The sequence below is a fragment of the Synchiropus splendidus genome, chromosome 3 (genome assembly GCF_027744825.2).
Source record: "Synchiropus splendidus isolate RoL2022-P1 chromosome 3, RoL_Sspl_1.0, whole genome shotgun sequence".
NCBI classification, from domain to species: domain Eukaryota; kingdom Metazoa; phylum Chordata; class Actinopteri; order Syngnathiformes; family Callionymidae; genus Synchiropus; species Synchiropus splendidus.
In genome coordinates, this window is record NC_071336.1 from 23,596,175 (window position 1) to 23,613,791 (window position 17,617).

The following is a 17,617-nucleotide window of genomic DNA, read 5'->3' on the forward strand; positions in this document are numbered from 1 at the left end:
ATATCCCTGCTAAACGGTCCATTTCAACCTCTCGCACACACAAGTGACTGGCTGAAAAGTTACTTTCTCCGCCGCAAGCAGAGGCGCTGCAGTCTCCTGGCCTTTCCTCGAGGGTCGAGGGGCCTCATGTCCGACACCTTGGAGCGCACAAATCTGTAGGAGCTGGTGCAGTAACTGGGCCGCTTGTAGCAGTAAGTGAAGGCACTTTCAGGCTGGGACTCTGAGGAGGAAGTCTCATGTCAGCAGAAGACATTTTTATTCATTCTGGCACAGGTTCAGTTGATGGGTTCCCAGGTGGCTGGAGCTCAGCTACACAGGACAAGAGGCGGGGGACATCCTGGGCAGGTCACCTGACCCTCGACCATCCACGTTTGGCCCTGCCCCTCGTCCCGTGTAGCTGGGATCACCTTAAGCCCCCGAGTTGGCCTGTAAACACTAGTGATGGGCAGATGAGGTTTCATGAAACAGTGTCCTGATTTCCAGTGGCCACCAGGTGGCACTGTCTGCTGTAAAATGTTTGGACTTGAACAACTCATTCAATCAAACCTCGATCTAGCGGCATCTGAAACTTAGGACGCTGTACAACCCTTCAATACTGTTTCATGAAACCTCATCTACCTAGTAAACACCAAGAGAAAACTACGTCTGAGAAGCAATACCATTTGGGTGACTCTCAGTTTTGCCCTCTGTGCCAGAGGCTGACGAGGGTCCAGGGCTTTTGTCGCCTGTGTCTTGCGTGAGGTCCGGCCCTGGTCGCTGCTGCACCATCTCCTCCTGCCTTCCTGCTTCCTTCGGTTCCGATGCGCTGTCAGTCTTCCCAGAAACAGCTGTGCCTTCTTCCTGGCTCTTTTTCGCTTCAGCGTCAGCCTTGTCTTTCAAGTGTGATAACAGTAGTGTCCTCATTAATAATAATGATAATAATGGTCATTTCTACTCTCAACACCGGTTCTGGTTCCAGTACCTTTGGCTGCCTGTGTTTTCCAGGTCTCTTTGTTTTGCTGTATCTCCTGCTGCCACGTTCCTCTGAAACTCTTGAAGTCCTCAGTGGTCAGCGCGCAGTTTCCCTCGGAGCCAAACGCTCGCAGGTTGGAGTGTTTCACCTCGTTGCTTGTGATACTGTTCACACTGGCGGCACATGGCAGAAACATGCTGACTCAGCACCGCAACAGCACACACGGTCAAGACAGGAAGCTTGTTCCCACTTTATTAACTCAAGTAGAAAACCAGGTCTATGTTCCTGCTTGAAACGTGTTTCCATCTAGTGGTGACGCTGTGACACTGCAGCCCAGGTTGCTCTTCCTGAATAAACATCTACAGTGAGCATCACGGAACGTTTTGAATGACTCACCTGGAGCGTCTGAAACCATCCGGTCCTGAGTGAGACGTCATTTCCATCAGCGGCGACACGATCGACTCGATCATTTCCGACAAGACCGCGAAGGTCGGCTCCACGATGAAGTCTATGAAGCCTGTGCAAGAAGGAAACTGTGCTATCTTCATCACTGACATGAAGGGGTCAGCTGAGGTCAAATGTTTCGCAAACAATACAATTAAATCACTAAATCGAGATAATTTTTTATCTCGTGATAATTCCTATCCTAAAGCATTTGTAGACATCCACCTGTAACCACTGTGTCTCCCATGGCTTCGTAACTGTTCGTCTACATTGTCATTCACTGTCTGCAAGTCAGAATATTGCCGACCGCAAAGTCTCTGTGCTTTTAACACTCTGATCAAGTGCCTTCCACTCAAAATAATAACACATGTGGCTAAGCTATACGTATTGGAATTGATATATATATATATATATATATATATATATATATATATATATATATATATATACAGTTATCTCGAGGTATTATTTTTAGGTAAAAGCACTTGATCAGAGTGTTAAAAACGCAGACAGTGAATGACAATGTTGATGAAGATTTCTGAACATATGGGAGACATAGTGGTTCCAGGAGGATGTGTAGAAAATGCTTTGCCATAGAGGCAGTTACGCATGCACTGACATTTACGATTGTATCTTGAGATAAAAAGTATCTCAAGGTAACTGTTATCTTGAGGTACGAATTATCACGAGATAACAATTATCTTGAGATAAATGTTATCATGAGTTAAAAAAAAAAATAAAGTAATGCATGTCACTTCCAGTGCTCCGTAGAAAACATTGCATTCACACCGATCTTTGTGCGACACACGCGACAAGGCGGCAATATGACTTTTGACCTCTTAGGCATGTGATACTTGTGCGGCGATAGTAAAAAAATAAATAAATAAAATAAAAATATATTTTTTAAAATAAAAAAAGAACAGGAATGAATTAATTAAAAATGCAAATAATAATATAAAAACAAATAAACGAAAAAGAGAGGACACATCAGTGGTTGATAAGGCTTTGCAGATCAAGTTAGTGAACAATTGTAGCGAACCTTCTGGCCCAGCTGGACCAACAGCACTCGTTCACCATACTTTTCCACATCCAAAACGTGCATGTACTTAATCGTACTAGGTCACTGTTTACAAACAGTTCACTTTTTTTAGTTATTAATTTGTTAATGTAGGAAATGACATAGTAGCCTAAACAGTAGCGATACAATGTCTCCTAGTGAAGGGCAGGTGAGGTTTCATAGAACAGTGTCCTGATGTTCAGAGGCCACCAGATGACACTGTCTGCAATAAAACATTTGGACTTGAACAGTTAATTCAATGAAACTGTCATCATTTCTAAACCAAGAGCGCCATCTAGTGGCCTCTGAATACTAGGACACTGTTTCATCCACCCTGCATCACTGTTTCATGATGCCACATCTATGCCTGCATCCCGCTATGACAGAGGAGTATGAACATGTTTTTCATCCCAGATCTGTGTACTTCTTAATGCAGATTTATTATGGCAGAAGCCAATTCCCTGTAATTTGCAGCTCAAATATGCTTTATTTACAGGGTATCACTGCATAAAGAAACTATAGACAAAAACAAGGGTACAAGCAAGGCAACAAACATGTGGGAGAGTGCGCGGGTCACCTACCTATTTGAGACTGGGCCACCATGGTGGACTTGCGGTCACACAGCGGGGAAAAAGGGAGACCGAGCTCCGCCTCTTTGTCACCCTGGAAACAAAGGCATAACCGAAAAAGATTTGCTCAACAGCTCTCCACCTGAATACCTGTGTAGTACAGTGGCTGTGCAGCCAAATATAGTTATTATATTATTAATGGCCACTCTTTCCTCTTTTAAAATGTGTCTGCATCACTGAGAGACTCCCACCTGTCTGAAGAACTCCTCCAGCAGAGATATGGTCCAGCGATGGTGGAGGTCCCAGCGTTTGGCCGGGTGGCTGATGTCGGCCGTGTGCAGCAGCAGAGACAGCGCTTTGGGCTTGTCGATCCTTTAAATACAAGTTTCATCTGAGTGTGGAACCCTACACAGACATGAGAGGTGCTGGGGGGCAGAGCGCTCACGCTTCCGGCTGCTGCAGGAGCCCCTTCATGGTCTTGATCTGCTGGAAGTGACAGGACATGTCGGTGGCCAGAACCATCTCCACCACCAGGGACCGCAGCTCTCTAGGGGAAAGGGATTTCTTTCTCGGTGAGAACCTCTTTCATCTTCAGCTACATGCATATGTCTCACCTCCAGTCGTCTTTGGACAGGTTGGCAAAGATGTTATGTTCCCCTTCGCTCTGCATGAGCCGATAAGCTGCACTGATGTGGTGGTTTTCCAGAACAGCCCGGTCGTTGTACAGCATGGCCGTGTCTGATCTGCAAGTTAGGACACTGGATCAGGACGTGGTGAGGCTGCGTGGAATCGAGGTGCTAAATATATGTTTGCTGCACACTAATGGCTACAGTTTAAATTATTGCTGTAAGCAATAGATAGTGAAGAAGTTTAAACCTCACCTTCAGAATTATTATCGTTTTTTATTTCATCAAATGCTGTGTTCACAAAGCAAAACAACAGTTACACAATCCAGCGATTCTGAACACTGGTGATGGGTCGATGACGCATCATGAAACAGTATTGCATGGTAGATGAAACAGTGTTAAGTTTCAGAGGCCACTAGATGGCGCTGTTGGTTTAGAAAAGAGATTAGTTTTCATTGAATTAGTTGTTCAAGTCCAAGCCTTTTACAGCAGACAGCGCCGTCTAGTGGCCACTGAAAGTGACTACACTGCGTCATGAAACCTCATCGAGCCATCACTACTGAACAGAATTGGATCCAAGCACACGAGCGCTCAGTGAACCTGGTCTGTATGTGGAAGTTATTGGTGGTCCCCGTGTGTTCGTAGTCATGGATGGCAGCAGCAAAGACGACGGCGAAGATCTCTAACTCACTGAGCCAGTTCTGAAGAGAGACAAGAGTCACTGGGAAGAATCAGACCTGCAACCGTGACGGATGGACTCGCTCTCTCACCACCATCCCGGTCTTGAGCAGCAGGTAGTGGACCGTCTGGGTCACATCAGCCGCGTGTATCAGGTTGTGATAGGGGTTGTTGTGTTTACTGTAGCCCACCTCCAGGGACTCCACGAAAGAGAGGAGGGAGGCCACGGGGACCTGAGGTCAGAGGAGGAAGCTCATGTCACGAGGAACAGATTCTCTCCCTGCGTTCTGTTCTTCTCATCTCATGCTTGACATCCTAAAAATAAGACGCCGTCATGACGTCGTTCTACCTTGAAGTGATTGATCAAATCGTATCTGGTGAGCAGCTCGTAGAAGACAAACTTCAAAGCGTGGTCTCGGCTGGCGTCATTCAGGGCGAACACATCAAAGGACCACATGTCCACGTGCTGAAACGGAGTGCATTTTTCATAACTCTCTTTCTGTGGGGTCCTGTTTGGCTGACTGGGAAGGTTTTGACTGAGGAAATGAAGTGGCTGGGAGAAGGAAGTTGAATCCAAAAGTACCTTCAACACCGTGATGACATTTTGGGGGTAATTGAGTCCCACCGAGTTCGAGGTCCGTCTGTACATCCTGTCAGAAAGATAAAATGTTTAAAATCAGGCTCCAGTGACCAGCGCTTTGGCCTCCTCCTGCTGTTGGGGAGCCACAGATGATTAGTCCTTGAGGAAGCAGGAGTCGAGTGGGAACATGGGGCGGGACACGGGGGGATATTTGGGTGGAATCAAAACAAACATGTCTGCTCCAGGACAGAGTTGATTTTTGTTACGGATGTATTTCATGAACAAAAGGGTTGTGGAGGGCGTGAAAGCAAACCTCTCCACGAAGATGCCAGCCTGCACCACGTGAACGATGCTGCGAAAGTGAAGCTTGTCTTCGTTGTGCCGCAGCCCCAGAACTCTCTGGCGGGTGAACGTAGAGGCCAGCCAGTCACGGACCTCTAACGGAACAGAGTCCGACTGGATGTCGCTCAGCTCATCCTCCAGGTCCACCATCCGCCTGCGGAGCAAAGAAAACACCTCAGCAGCCGTTTCAAACCCCAACAGATGTCAGGTCATTTGCCTGGCTTCCTCCATGTAGATGGACTCCAGCACAGAGGCAGCGAACTCCAGGTTTCTCTTCAGAACTCCCACCGAAGCTTCCCCTCGCTCCAGTTGCTTGACCAGGCACCGCAACCTGTAACACACACCATCGGATTTAACACTCATTTTTGGTTTCCCAGTCGCTGATATTTGCCTTGACAGTGAGTCTGTTGCTACGTCACCTCATTAAATGTGAGTCTGGTGTTGGCAGTGTCAAGAGCTCACACTGTGTATGTCTGTGCTTGTGCATGTGATATGTGCGACCAGATCATTGTCCCGGGAGACGGTCGTAAAAAGATATGACATCAGAGGCGACAGGAGATGAAGTCTGTTGATGGCGCTTTACTACTGTAGAGTTGAGGCAAGCTGCATACACAGTCGTGGTTCACATCTGTTCTGTTTCCTCCTCCCCTTGTGACTTGACCTCAAGTGCAGCTCTTCTACAGGTCTTTCCCAGAAAAGGTGACAGAACAAACATGAAACATCAAGACTCTAGAGCTCTTGTTCTCCCACTGAGCCTTTATCAACAAAGAACTGCGATCATGGACCATAAGAATCTTAAGGCCCACAACCAAGTGGCATCAAACACAACAGATTTTTGCATGTAAAGGTGCTCAACCTGGTGGCCGTCTTTTCCATTGCGTCAGAGGAATCCACCCTTGGCAGCTCATCGGCGAGAATTTCCGTGGCGCTCCGAGGATCCTTCGGGATGCTTCTCTTCTCACCGACGGGCAAACTGGGTGTGACGGAGCAGCCCAGAGAATTCTGGGACCTGGAGCCTTTTGAGATGTGAAACACTCATTGTCATTCACTATATATATATGGGTATAAAATAGAGAGTTTCGGTGGGCGTACGTGCGAGTCGGGCAAGTGGATGCCGACGCTTTTCTCCGGCTTCATTTGCAACTGCAGAAAGGAGAGGTGATGGAGAGGAGGGTAAGATGGTGACCTCACTGTTGAGTCATGTAGAGATGGAGCTTGTGTTCAGTGTGTTATTAAAGAGAGGTCAGAAGCTTATCACTATTGTGAATAAAAAGATACAGTTGTGATGGTCCTACACACTTTAATTTAATCTATTGATTCCAAAACAGTTTTCTGAAGATAGAAACTTTTTTAAAAAAGTGGAGGAGGAATTGTGACTTTTTGTTCAAGCTCTCAGTTGCATGAACAAAAGGCTCATGAGCCACTTCTTTACGCCACTTGTGTCTCAGTCAAGAAGGAAAATGCTCCTTGAATATTGCGTAATCTTGCTGTATTGTTTTGCCACATCAAATATCGCGATGAGGAGCAGACGGGGAAACGAGTGTCAGTAATCAGGCAGAGACCTTGAGATATTAAAGAAATCAGCTGAAGCCTGAGACCAAGGAGGACACTTCATTAGTGATAATGACTCCCAGAGTTGCTCACCTGACACACACACACGCAGCTATTATTTGCACCAGTCACAGTGATGTCATGCTGGTTCTCCACCTCTGTTGGTTCCCATAGAGACACCAGTCAGTCAACACACACTTCAGTTATATAACAAGCAGCAAAATCGTGACCTTCCATCGATTCCAGATTTGATCTCGGCACAGGTTGAAAATGTTTTCTACTGTCGACTGAGAAAGTGCTTCCAGTCGTCGATTGTGAGTTTCACTGCCATGACGACTGAGACAAAAGGCGCTTCAGCTACCATCCAGCTGAAGGTCACGTTTGCTGAACACAACTCTTTTGCTTTCCCTGTTTCTCGAGAGCAGATGCTCTCAGGGATAAGAGAAGCAGAGATTGAACAAATATCGGTTCAGGTATGGCACCATCTGGCTGACATCCAGGGTAGAGCCTCGGCTCTTAACAGGTTTTTTGTACGGGTTAAGAGTTACAGCAAACTCAGTTGGTCCAAATCTTAGATCTAATATGAATGAGCCCTAATAAGAATAGTAGCTTCCTCCTGACACCAGGGGTTGAGCAGGACTCAGATGTGCTGATGTTCATTCATGTCCAAATGAGAGTGTAAACTGAAGGACTTTGCCCTCTGGCTCAGCTCTTCCACACCAACAATTGTCAATATACTTGTAATGTAACAAGGTCTGCGTTCCAAGTCATGAACTATTATGCATTGAGCCTAGCACTCACTCTTAGTCCCATGAGGAATCCACCCATTCATCCATCCATCCATTCATTACCCATGATCCCATCATCCACCATCATCCACACATTTATCCCTCCACCCATCCATCAATCCATCATCCATCCATCCTACCATTCATCCACCCAATCATCCCTCCATCATCAACCACCCATCCATTCATCTACACATCCATCATCCACCCATTCATACCTCCATCCATGCATAAATCCATCATCCAGCCATCCTTCCATCTGTTCATCCATCCATCTATCCCGGGTCAGCCAAGTGGCATAATCTCTCGAGTGTGTTCTGGGTCTGCCCCACGGTCTCCTCCCAGTTGAATCGAGTACAAGATGAATAAAAATAATACAAGAAAATGACTCAACTTGCCAAAGACATTCTCCTCCCATACAGCACCAGGAGCATCATTACTTCAAACTTTACACATGGTTGTTCCCACTTCTCAAGTCTTATGTTGCTGGACTTTATTGCTTCTTGTTGGCTTAGTTGGTTCAACACAGCACTACACACGTTTTTTTTATTTTCTATAAACGTATTCTATACATTATTTTATCATTATAATAGTAGGTTTAGCTGTTATTATGGAGTCAGAGGTCAAGTTAGGTCAATAATAACTGATCATGTATTATATATAACATCTTCAAACTTTCGTTGCAACTTCTGTTTGTAGGGGAGTTAAGAAGATACAATGAAGATACACAACATATAAACATAAAAGGATATAGACTAGTGGATGAAAAATGTCATTGACTTTCTAATGAAAGTTGTTTTCACCTGCTCAGGTTTAGTCTCTCACTGACCTCATGACAGCATTTTGGTCTCTCCTCAATGAAATATTTAGATTTAAAGCGACATTTATGCTTCTTCAATAATGTTGCCCAATGTGACAAACAAGTGTGAAGGGTGAGCAGCTGCAAGTCAAACATAATAAAGCCTAATGTAAAGGACACCATCTGTTCACCGTCATTGGCCTCTAATCTCAGCAGACACACACACACCACCACCCACCCACACACACACACACACACACACACACACACACACACACACGGCTGTCCTTACCGATGGTGAAGCTGAAGCCATCGATGCTAAAAGTGGCGCTCCGACACTTCTTAATTCCTTGCTTCTTGGTGGCGGGCTCAGCCATGGCGGCAGGTGATGCTGCACCCTCCACAGTCTCAGCAGCTCTGCTGACAACACTTTGCCAGCTGATATCAAACCAGACTGTCTCCTCCTCCGCCCCTGAGTGGCGGTAACCCTGGTAGTGCTTCAAATCCCTGTGGAGGCTTTAAGGAGTGGAGGAGTCGTGCTCTGGAAGAGCATCGCCTCCACCTCCTCCTCCTGCTCCATCAGCCTGCTCTCCAGCCTTCAAGGCCACCAGCACAAGTGACATTTCCACTCTCTCTCCGCTTCACAGTTATGTCATGGCAAAGGTCGACTACAACATATGGAGTCATAACGCTGCCACGGATCTCCGAGGTGGTGTCATCGCTGCCTGGTTTACTGATGGCAGATGATTCATGGAGCGGTGGGTAGTGCGCTCAGTAAGAAGGTCACGGCTTCTGGAGTGAAATTATGTCTGTTCTCTCCATGCTTCATGGGCACTCCGCTTTCCTCCCACAGGCCAAACAAATGCGGAGGTGAATTGGTGACTCAAAATTGTTGCATGCAGCTACGACTTTACTGTCACATACTGTATCTTGAGTGACAGTAAAGTGTCATAGTGTCAAAGACAGTAATATTGTTATGGGTCACAACAAGCAGAAAAACAAAATTACATCAGGGTAAAAAATAAATGTTTGTTTAGAACTTCTTGCAAAACAATGTGACCCGCCACCAAAAAAAATTCAATTCCCCCCAAAAAAGCTTAAATGAATCATAGAGCTAAATTTCGCAAGCCTGCCCTGGGTCGGCCATCTTGGATCTTAGTACCCTAGAAATCATTTTTATCTGTCATTATAATGTCAATCGTGCTCCCAGAAAATCTCAAATCATCTGTACTTATCTTATAGGTACTCTTTCCCATCATATGCCTACATTGTGATCTTTTATTATTATTATTATTACTACTGTTGTTTTTCATGATTAGATGATTTTATTTTGTCGCAACACAACAAGCATTTCTGCATAAGGGATCAATAGTTTCTCACGTCTTGTTCTTCTTAACTATTATACTGTGTATGTTTACAATGAATAACAATAATAGTAATATTTATATACATATAATTGTGATTATTATTGTTATTTATTTATTCTATTTTTTCCCTTAACATAGAGAATAATCCTGGTGTATTGTAAATGTTGTTTGAGTAAAAGATTTGGAACATAAATATAATCATAAACTTGCGGCAATAGTAATAATACATTGTTTGTTAAATCATAATAATTACCAAAATTGTTTGCAGTTGCACTTGTTCACAGGAAGTGACGTGTCACATGCAGTTTTCTCTCAAAACATGGTCGGCATCTCGCATGCCACCGCATTGCCTCCATTCAGAATGGCGTTGCAGCTACCGCACTCTCAGCTTGCAGTTACAGGATAAGGCCACCGGGCGCCGCTGTAGATCACAACACCAGCTTCCCTTGTTAATCTTACTTTAATTGAATTTACGCTGCTTCCTTCTTCGAAAAGCACATGATCGTCCTGTGATCATTATTTTGACCACCCCACGTCCATCAGAAGTATTTTTGTATTTTCTAACTGAGAAGTCTTCCAGACCAAATGGCCATGTTTTCTACACAGTTTTTCCTGGTTCTTCTCCTGACCACTGGTCTGTGTGACCTTTCTGCAGCCGGACCGCTTCATGCGCAGTGCAAAGTGGAGTGGTAGGGTTTGCTCCTTCTCTTTTCATTGTGGGACAAATGTTGGGGAAGCAATGTCGCATTAATGCTCGTGAGGTTTTTCTATAAGTGGATAAATACTTTTCCAAGTGTGATGAGCCTTGAGTCATTTCTTCTTTATTATTATTGATAAGGAAAGATGCGTTGTGATGGTAAAACTTCAGAATAAAATTTTATTTTAAACTACACTGAAGTGACAATTGCCATAATTATTAGACTGTGATTATATTTAAAGTATTATTATAGATTTATTGCCAACAATATTATCTATTAAAACACTATGTTTCAAAGAAAGACAGGAAGAGGATTTAGTTTAGTTTCTTACACAAAGATACGTCATAATGGCATCGCTTAAATGGCTTTAAAATGTTTTAAAAAATATATGAATAAAGCAATGAAAAAAACGTTATTACTGCTTAAATTGAACACATCACTCTTTCATGTTGTATGTTTAAGGAGGGATAAACAGGCATGTGACCTCGCCTTTATCTAAAAAGGCTGTGGGAGGAGACTTAGATACCACTTCGAATAGGAACAAAAACAATACTTGAACATTTGTTACGTCCCAAAATTGAATTATGAACAGTGGTTAGGTTGTTTATGGAAATGTGTAATTGGAGTCATACTTGTTTTGTTTTGTCTTATTATCTTTGGTTTATTTATTTATGTGTTTTTCATAATATAATTTTATAATTTTATTTGATTTTTCGAAAGATAGATAATTCTTTTTTTTTTTTTTCAACCATGGATTTTATAGCCGCAGCTCTTCTAAAACATTCAACTCTGTCCTGCACCTTGACCCAGTCACACCTGTCCTCCTCCACCTCACACTTCTTCTTCTTCTTCCAACTGTCTCCACCTCCCCATCTCAGCTATCACACAACAACCTCATGTGAAACCTGGGTTCATTTAAAGTTCAAGACATGTGAGCTTCTTATTAGGTTGAATAAACCTATCTGCCAGTCAAATCCAACTCAGAGATGATTCACTCCCTGCTAAGATCAAATCAGCCCTGGATGTGAACCAGCAACTGTTTTAATGGCACTTCTTGACCTTTGTTGACTCATCTGTCCTCAAGAGTGGAAGACACGTGTTTTTACTACAGTCCCATTAATATCCATCATCAAAACACCACTACTGCCACCCTTCGGATCGAGCTACGACGCTGCCGAAGAGTTTTTGACAATATATATATTTTTTTCCAACAGGTATTTGGGGATTCCATGTCAGTTGGTTTATGAAGCTCTGGTCACACAGATCAAGAGGTGGGGTCCCACAGCGAGCTGCAGCACTGGAGGGCAGCGTTGCCTTTATAAGGTGTCTACATATATATATATATATTGAGTGTGTACAGTCTCTTGTATACTGCAGATATAGTTGTGGGGACAGATTCTTGGAAACATACCTACCACAAGTTTAAGCCTCAATTTGAGGGTTAAAACTTCAAAATAACTGGGTTTAAGTTTGGTTCAGCACCCTGGTTAAGGTTAGTTGCAGATGTTTAGGTTTAGGGTGAGAGGCTGGGGAAAGGGTTATGGCGATGAAAGGTGTGCATGCATTCTTGTTTATCTGTTCATGTGGGGACCGTATGCTTATGTGGAGAGATTTTGGCCAGTATTAACAAGATTAAGCCTCAATTTGAGAATGAAAACGTAAAAATACCTGAGTCATTATAAGTGAGTATAAGTTTATAATCCTGGTCAAAGTTATGTGTTTGTTTTGGAGGGTCAGGTTTAGGGCGAGAGGCTGGGGAAAGCATTACGGCAATGACAGTCCTCACTAAGATAGAAAGACACCAGCAACTTCTGTTTCTTCAGCTGCAGTCGGCCTCGTCCCACTTCATTTCGGCCAAGCACTTAACGCCCATCAAGAGACACGAGGACCAGATCAACTTCCGGCTCGTCCCCTTCCACTTCTTCTCCTGCTGCCACGTGGCGGTCCGTCTCACTCTTCTATCTCACAATTTCACATTTCTCTGGCGAACCTCACTGACTCGGATTTTGTCGCCCTGATGTCCAACAGGCCATGTCGGTGTCAGAGACGTGGTACACCATCAAAGACCACGGCGCCAACTACTGCAACCTCTACAACCTGATGGAAGGTGAGATCTGGTTCTTGTAAACGGAACACACGCCTCTAGGTGTCGCTGTTAAGCTACGGACTAACCTTAATGAATTAGTTCGACTCCAGAACCACAAAAATATATGTATAGTGGTACCTCGGTTCTCGACCACAATCGGTTCCAGACGGCCGTTCGAGAAGCGATTTGTTCGAAATCTGAATCGATTTTTCCCATTACATTGAATGGAAATAGAAATGATGCGTTCCAAGCCTTAAAACAGGCTTTTGTAGGAGTGAATGTAGAGTGTCTGCTGCAGGTGCGCTGTTCCTCTATGTGTGTGGCCGCTGCATGTGGGAGGGGTTGCCGAGTGAGTGACGTCTCTCCAGAAGTGAAGAGGTGCCCGGTGCGTGTCCAGCTCTGAATGTGCGCTTCTGTGCAGTTTGGCTGTGACAAAGTCATAAACCAAGTCACGCTCTGTCCCAGACTCGCCTCATCCCTGTCCCAGCTCCAGCTGACAATCGGACATCAAACCCTGGAGTGCGCGCTCCAGCCTCGGAGGTGTGGAGAGCGAGCACCTCCCCTGTGACACTCTACCACGGTCCAGTGTGGAGACAGGAAAGGTTTTACACCTCAATATGAAGAGAAAACAGTCAGTAAATGGAGCTAACGGGACACGTCTGCATACAGAGGCTGCGTTATACACAATTACAAAGTGCGTCGTGGGTCAGGTGATCAGTCCGCGCACGTTGTTTTTTGCATCTTTTTTCGGGGGTGTTCGAGTTCTGGATTTTCGTTCGAAATCCAAAGCAAAAAAATCTCGAAATTTTTGTTCGAACTCGATTTTTCCGAATTCCGGGACGTTTGAAAACCGAGGTACCACTGTACTAACCTCACGGAAGTAGAGACCAGCTTCAGCAGAGGAGGGTCTTCTTAGTTTGTTCCAAGTAAAAAAGTAAAAGAAAAAAAGTATTTAAAAAAAAGTTTTAAAAAAAAAACAAACGAGCGCGCCTGCACAACTTAGACTTGAGCTTCTGTATCCAGTTTGGTCTGAGTCTCACCCCTCATTGGTCTTAGACTCGACTTGGTGTGGAGCCCATCAAGTCTCCCTCTTGTCTTGGCCTCAGGTGATGTGACCTCCACTACAACACTACTCACTGTCACAACTGCGTCTCTCTCATCTACTCACGTGATCCAGTTACACTTCAGCCGTCAGCAAATAGAGGGAGCTACGTTTTATCCCCACGTATCTTCTGTTGTGACAAAGTGCACTTAAGAAGTTAAAAAAACTTACTGTAACAGCCTTCCACGTCAATTATTAGAACCGCTGACGCATAAGCGTGGTGTTTTGAGGACGTAACGTTCTCACGTATGAAGTACGGCCTCCTGCCGCTAGATGGCAGAACTGCAGCATGAAAGAGATGAAGAGAAGAGTAAGTTATTTTAAATCATTTGATGAATAAATTCATACATGCATTCCAAAAATATGTTGGATGTGATTTCTATTTGTTTATTCTTTCCATTTCTTGAAAAATTCACTTCCTGTTCAGAGTAATATTTTTGTTTTCGACGGTTTCAAATGCCTGTAATGTTAAACCAGTCAAGCTGACACCAGAGTGAACCCTGCTCTGACCTCTGTCCTTCCCTGAGTCACACACACCAAAGAAGGAATTGATTGAGAAGATTGCAATAGCTGGTCAAGAGAGCCAGCGAGTGAATGTGTTTGATTTAGTTTAATAAATCCTGTCTCACTCTCACCCTGGAATTGAATCATTTGACCAGCGCTTCGATCACTGAAGCACCTCTGAAAGGCGAGGGCCGTTTCATTCCATTGAGAGAAATGGAAGGCAATAAAAACCTCTGATATGAAGACTGGTGATGTCATCAGGAGCGCTGGCGGGGCCAAAACTCACATGTCATAGCTGCAGCCGATCAGTTACAGGCTTTACTCAACATTATTTACGAGGGACTTGGGAACAGTGAGCCTTGTTTGGGAGGGTGAGTGACCACGATTAAAATTTAAATGAACACAGCTGTAAAATACATGATTATTGGAGTGAAATATGAGCATTTCTTTGGTGAATTGCATGTGTGAGTGATGGAATGACAGCTGCTTAGTGTTCCTGCACCTCACCCTGTGTAGCTGGGACAGACTCCAGTCCTCTATGTGGAAGGTGACGCGAAATGACTACTTTGGGCTTAAGTTGCAGCCAAAAATGTTTTATATAGATGATTTTCAGCTTTTCATGTTTTAATGCATTAAAAAATAAGGAAATGGAAATAAAAATATAAATAAATAACAATTATAAAAGTACCCGGAGAGCGCAAACCTCCACCAAGGCGCTTCGGCCCACGTGCCGAAAATGGTCTCAAATGTTCAAGAATCCTTTTGAAATGTCTAGATCCAGAGGGTGATGCGGATCACTCCCACATCTGAATCATTTATTCCTTGAGGCATTTTACATATTTCCTAAAAACTTTCATCCACATCCACCATAACCTTTCACGTTATTTTGAACACAGATAGACAAACCAACGGCATCAAAAACATAACCCCCTTGGTGGTTGACTAAAGGCTCATTTTGTGGAAAAAAAAACCCTAAGTTTTATAATAATATACTTTTAATGATCAAAACATTTCTAAGGCAAGCATTAAATATATATTTTGTTCCTAACAGGAAGTGGTCTGACTGAGGCCAGAGGTTACAGAGAGGTCACCAGTGACTTCATGTGCACACAGAGATCATCCGCCAACTGCACCGTCTACTGAAAACCATCAATACGTTCAATGCGTTGTGTCTATTGAAGACTTGAGTAAGTTGGTGGAAGAATCCCGCTGAAAGACTTTCACCGTTTTGTCCTGCTAATTTACTTTCTTTTCCTGGGGAAGTCTGAAGCAACCTCGACGCATTGATTTTCTGGTTGTTGGAAACGCAGCAGGACTTTGGTTTTTCACCTCTAATCCAAAACATTTATATCCTCTTGTAACTTTAGTCTCATTTTAGTGACAACTGTCCTTTCTCCATTCTTGCATGCGATCTTCATGTGAACTGGACTCCACTTTGAAATAAACATATTCATCTCTGCACCTGAAAAATTCCCCGCCACGTTCATCACATTAGCATGATATCTCAGCTGTCGCTCAGCTCACGCTGCTTCCTCTTGAAGCTTTTATGGCACCGTGGCTTTCTTAGAGGTCTGGGAGCTTAATTTGGAGAAATAAAAACACAAGTGTGTAGAATATAGCTGTGGGTCGTGCTGCGGGGTGAGTCAGACTCTGACGAGGGGCATCACTCTTTCTGACACCTAAACCAGTTTTCTCTTTTAAAATGGCGGCGTGAGGAGGGTAGAGGGAGCTACGGAGAGAAGCTTAGCTGCCTGTGGATGGCGGGGCAGCTTTTATTAAGGGAGCAATATGCTCAGCTGGCCTTCACCATCCATCACTGAGAACCCACCCTTCTCCCCCACCTCGGCTGCAGCAGGGAGGACGTCTTCTCTCCAGCAACCGAGCGGCAGACACCTGTAACACCAGGGACGACCTGCAGCCTCGCCTCTGATGCTGCAGAGATTAACACTCAATGGTGTGGTGCTGTGTTAACATGAAATAAAAACAAGTCTTTTTTAAATTACACTTTTTCGTTCCAGCATATTGTTCATCTTACTTGAGCATATGATCTTATTTTGACACAAAGGACTCTCACTTGGATTTAAACTCATGCCTGACTCGTAGAAATTCTTGCTCACCAGTGAGCTAACAAGTCACAAAATTATCCAGACGACGCCTTGTTAAGAGCGCCAGCGGGGTCTCCCAGATTCCTATTGTTCTCTTTTGCAAGCTCCGACCAAGGCTTGCTGATGTTCACGAGCAGATCTCATGATGATCCAAGCGCATCTCGACTAGTTTTCCGTCCACTCCAGCTGCTATTCACCTGCTACAGTACACCCTCTGCACCTTGCCTGCGGTGAAGAGCAGAGTGCAGGCAAGGTGCAGAGGGTGTACTGTAGCAGGTGAATAGTAGCTGGAGTGGACGGAAGCCTTATGGGATAATAGTAGTGATGGCCAGATGAGGCATCATGAAACAGTATTGCAGGTTTAATGAGACAGTGTCGCAATTTTAGAGGCCGCTAGATGGCGCTCTTGGTTTGAATGGTGGGGATGGAGGTAATAGGAAAACTAGGGAGACAACCGATGAGATTGATGGAGTTGGGAAAGGAGGGCATTAAAAAGACAGACCTGCCTCGGGAGGGTGATCAAGACCCATAAGGGGAACGGATGCTTCAGCTGCTTAAGCAATGCCAGAGGCCATGAAAGCAAAGAAGCTAGAATGGGACATATTTCTGCCCCATGTGAACCATGGCAACCTTTGAAGCCCAAAATGAAGAACCAAAATGACCACTAAAGTTGTTGACCTTGGTCAGAAGAGGATTTGAGTCCAGCGGTTTTTCACTTGATTCCAGTCAACTGAGCCCTGAGGAGCACCATCATGGGGGATTTACCCACATGCCAGCAACCTGGGATGGAGCAGTACCAGATGACTGTGGGGACCAGCCCCATTTTTGTTATTCTTGTTATTCTCTTGTTATTTGTCCTTACCATTGAATGTGAAGTGTTTCGAATAAGGCAACGATTTTGCTTTAACTTTAACTTTACTTTAACTTGCAACTTTTTTTTTTGTACCATGAATTTTCTGGTGTTATGTGCACAATTTTAGTGTAAGTATTTGTTTCCCTGAAACACTGTGATGTAAATGTGTTAGACGAGGACATGTGGAGCTCAGTCCCTACAGTAGTGACCTGTCTGTCTCTTCTATCTGACCACTAACATTAGCCAGGCAGAGACAGGAATGTTATTCCCCCAATAAGAAAGTTATCTGCATCACAGTGCGCTCAGGATACGGAAGAACTTGTGCCCCAAAATACTGTAGTGCAATAACATTGACAGCTAGGTCCTGAACTCTCAATCTCGTATGACAAATCTTTTTTAAAGTCCTGGATCCTTTTGGAAGTCGGGAACGCCACCTACTTTTACTGAACCCTTCAACAGTATGTCCTGAAAACTTAATCAAAATATTACGTTATTGTCAAGTTACTTGCTCCCAGA

The 17,617-nt window shown here is 44.2% G+C and overlaps 2 protein-coding genes across 2 annotated transcripts; one reads left to right on the forward strand and one right to left on the reverse strand.

Moving 5' to 3' along the window:
• Positions 1-15: 15 nt before the first annotated feature.
• Positions 16-8,781, reverse strand: pde1ca (phosphodiesterase 1C, calmodulin-dependent a). Its single transcript, XM_053859685.1, is given in 16 exon segments — positions 16-220; positions 660-872; positions 962-1,125; positions 1,349-1,469; positions 3,035-3,116; positions 3,274-3,394; positions 3,468-3,569; positions 3,637-3,765; positions 4,249-4,349; positions 4,419-4,559; positions 4,676-4,792; positions 4,910-4,976; positions 5,220-5,579; positions 6,105-6,264; positions 6,341-6,391; positions 8,679-8,781. Coding segments are annotated over 16 exon segments (2,175 nt in total). The 5' UTR covers positions 8,764-8,781; the 3' UTR covers positions 16-59.
• Positions 8,782-10,318: 1,537 nt separating this feature from the next.
• On the forward strand, positions 10,319-12,578 carry LOC128755977 (uncharacterized). The gene is made up of 4 exons (XM_053860095.1): positions 10,319-10,442; positions 11,666-11,774; positions 12,275-12,394; positions 12,480-12,578. The coding sequence occupies exons 1-4, from the start codon at positions 10,339-10,341 to the stop codon at positions 12,576-12,578; spliced, it is 432 nt and encodes a 143-aa protein (XP_053716070.1). The 5' UTR covers positions 10,319-10,338.
• The last annotated feature ends 5,039 nt before the right edge of the window (positions 12,579-17,617 follow it).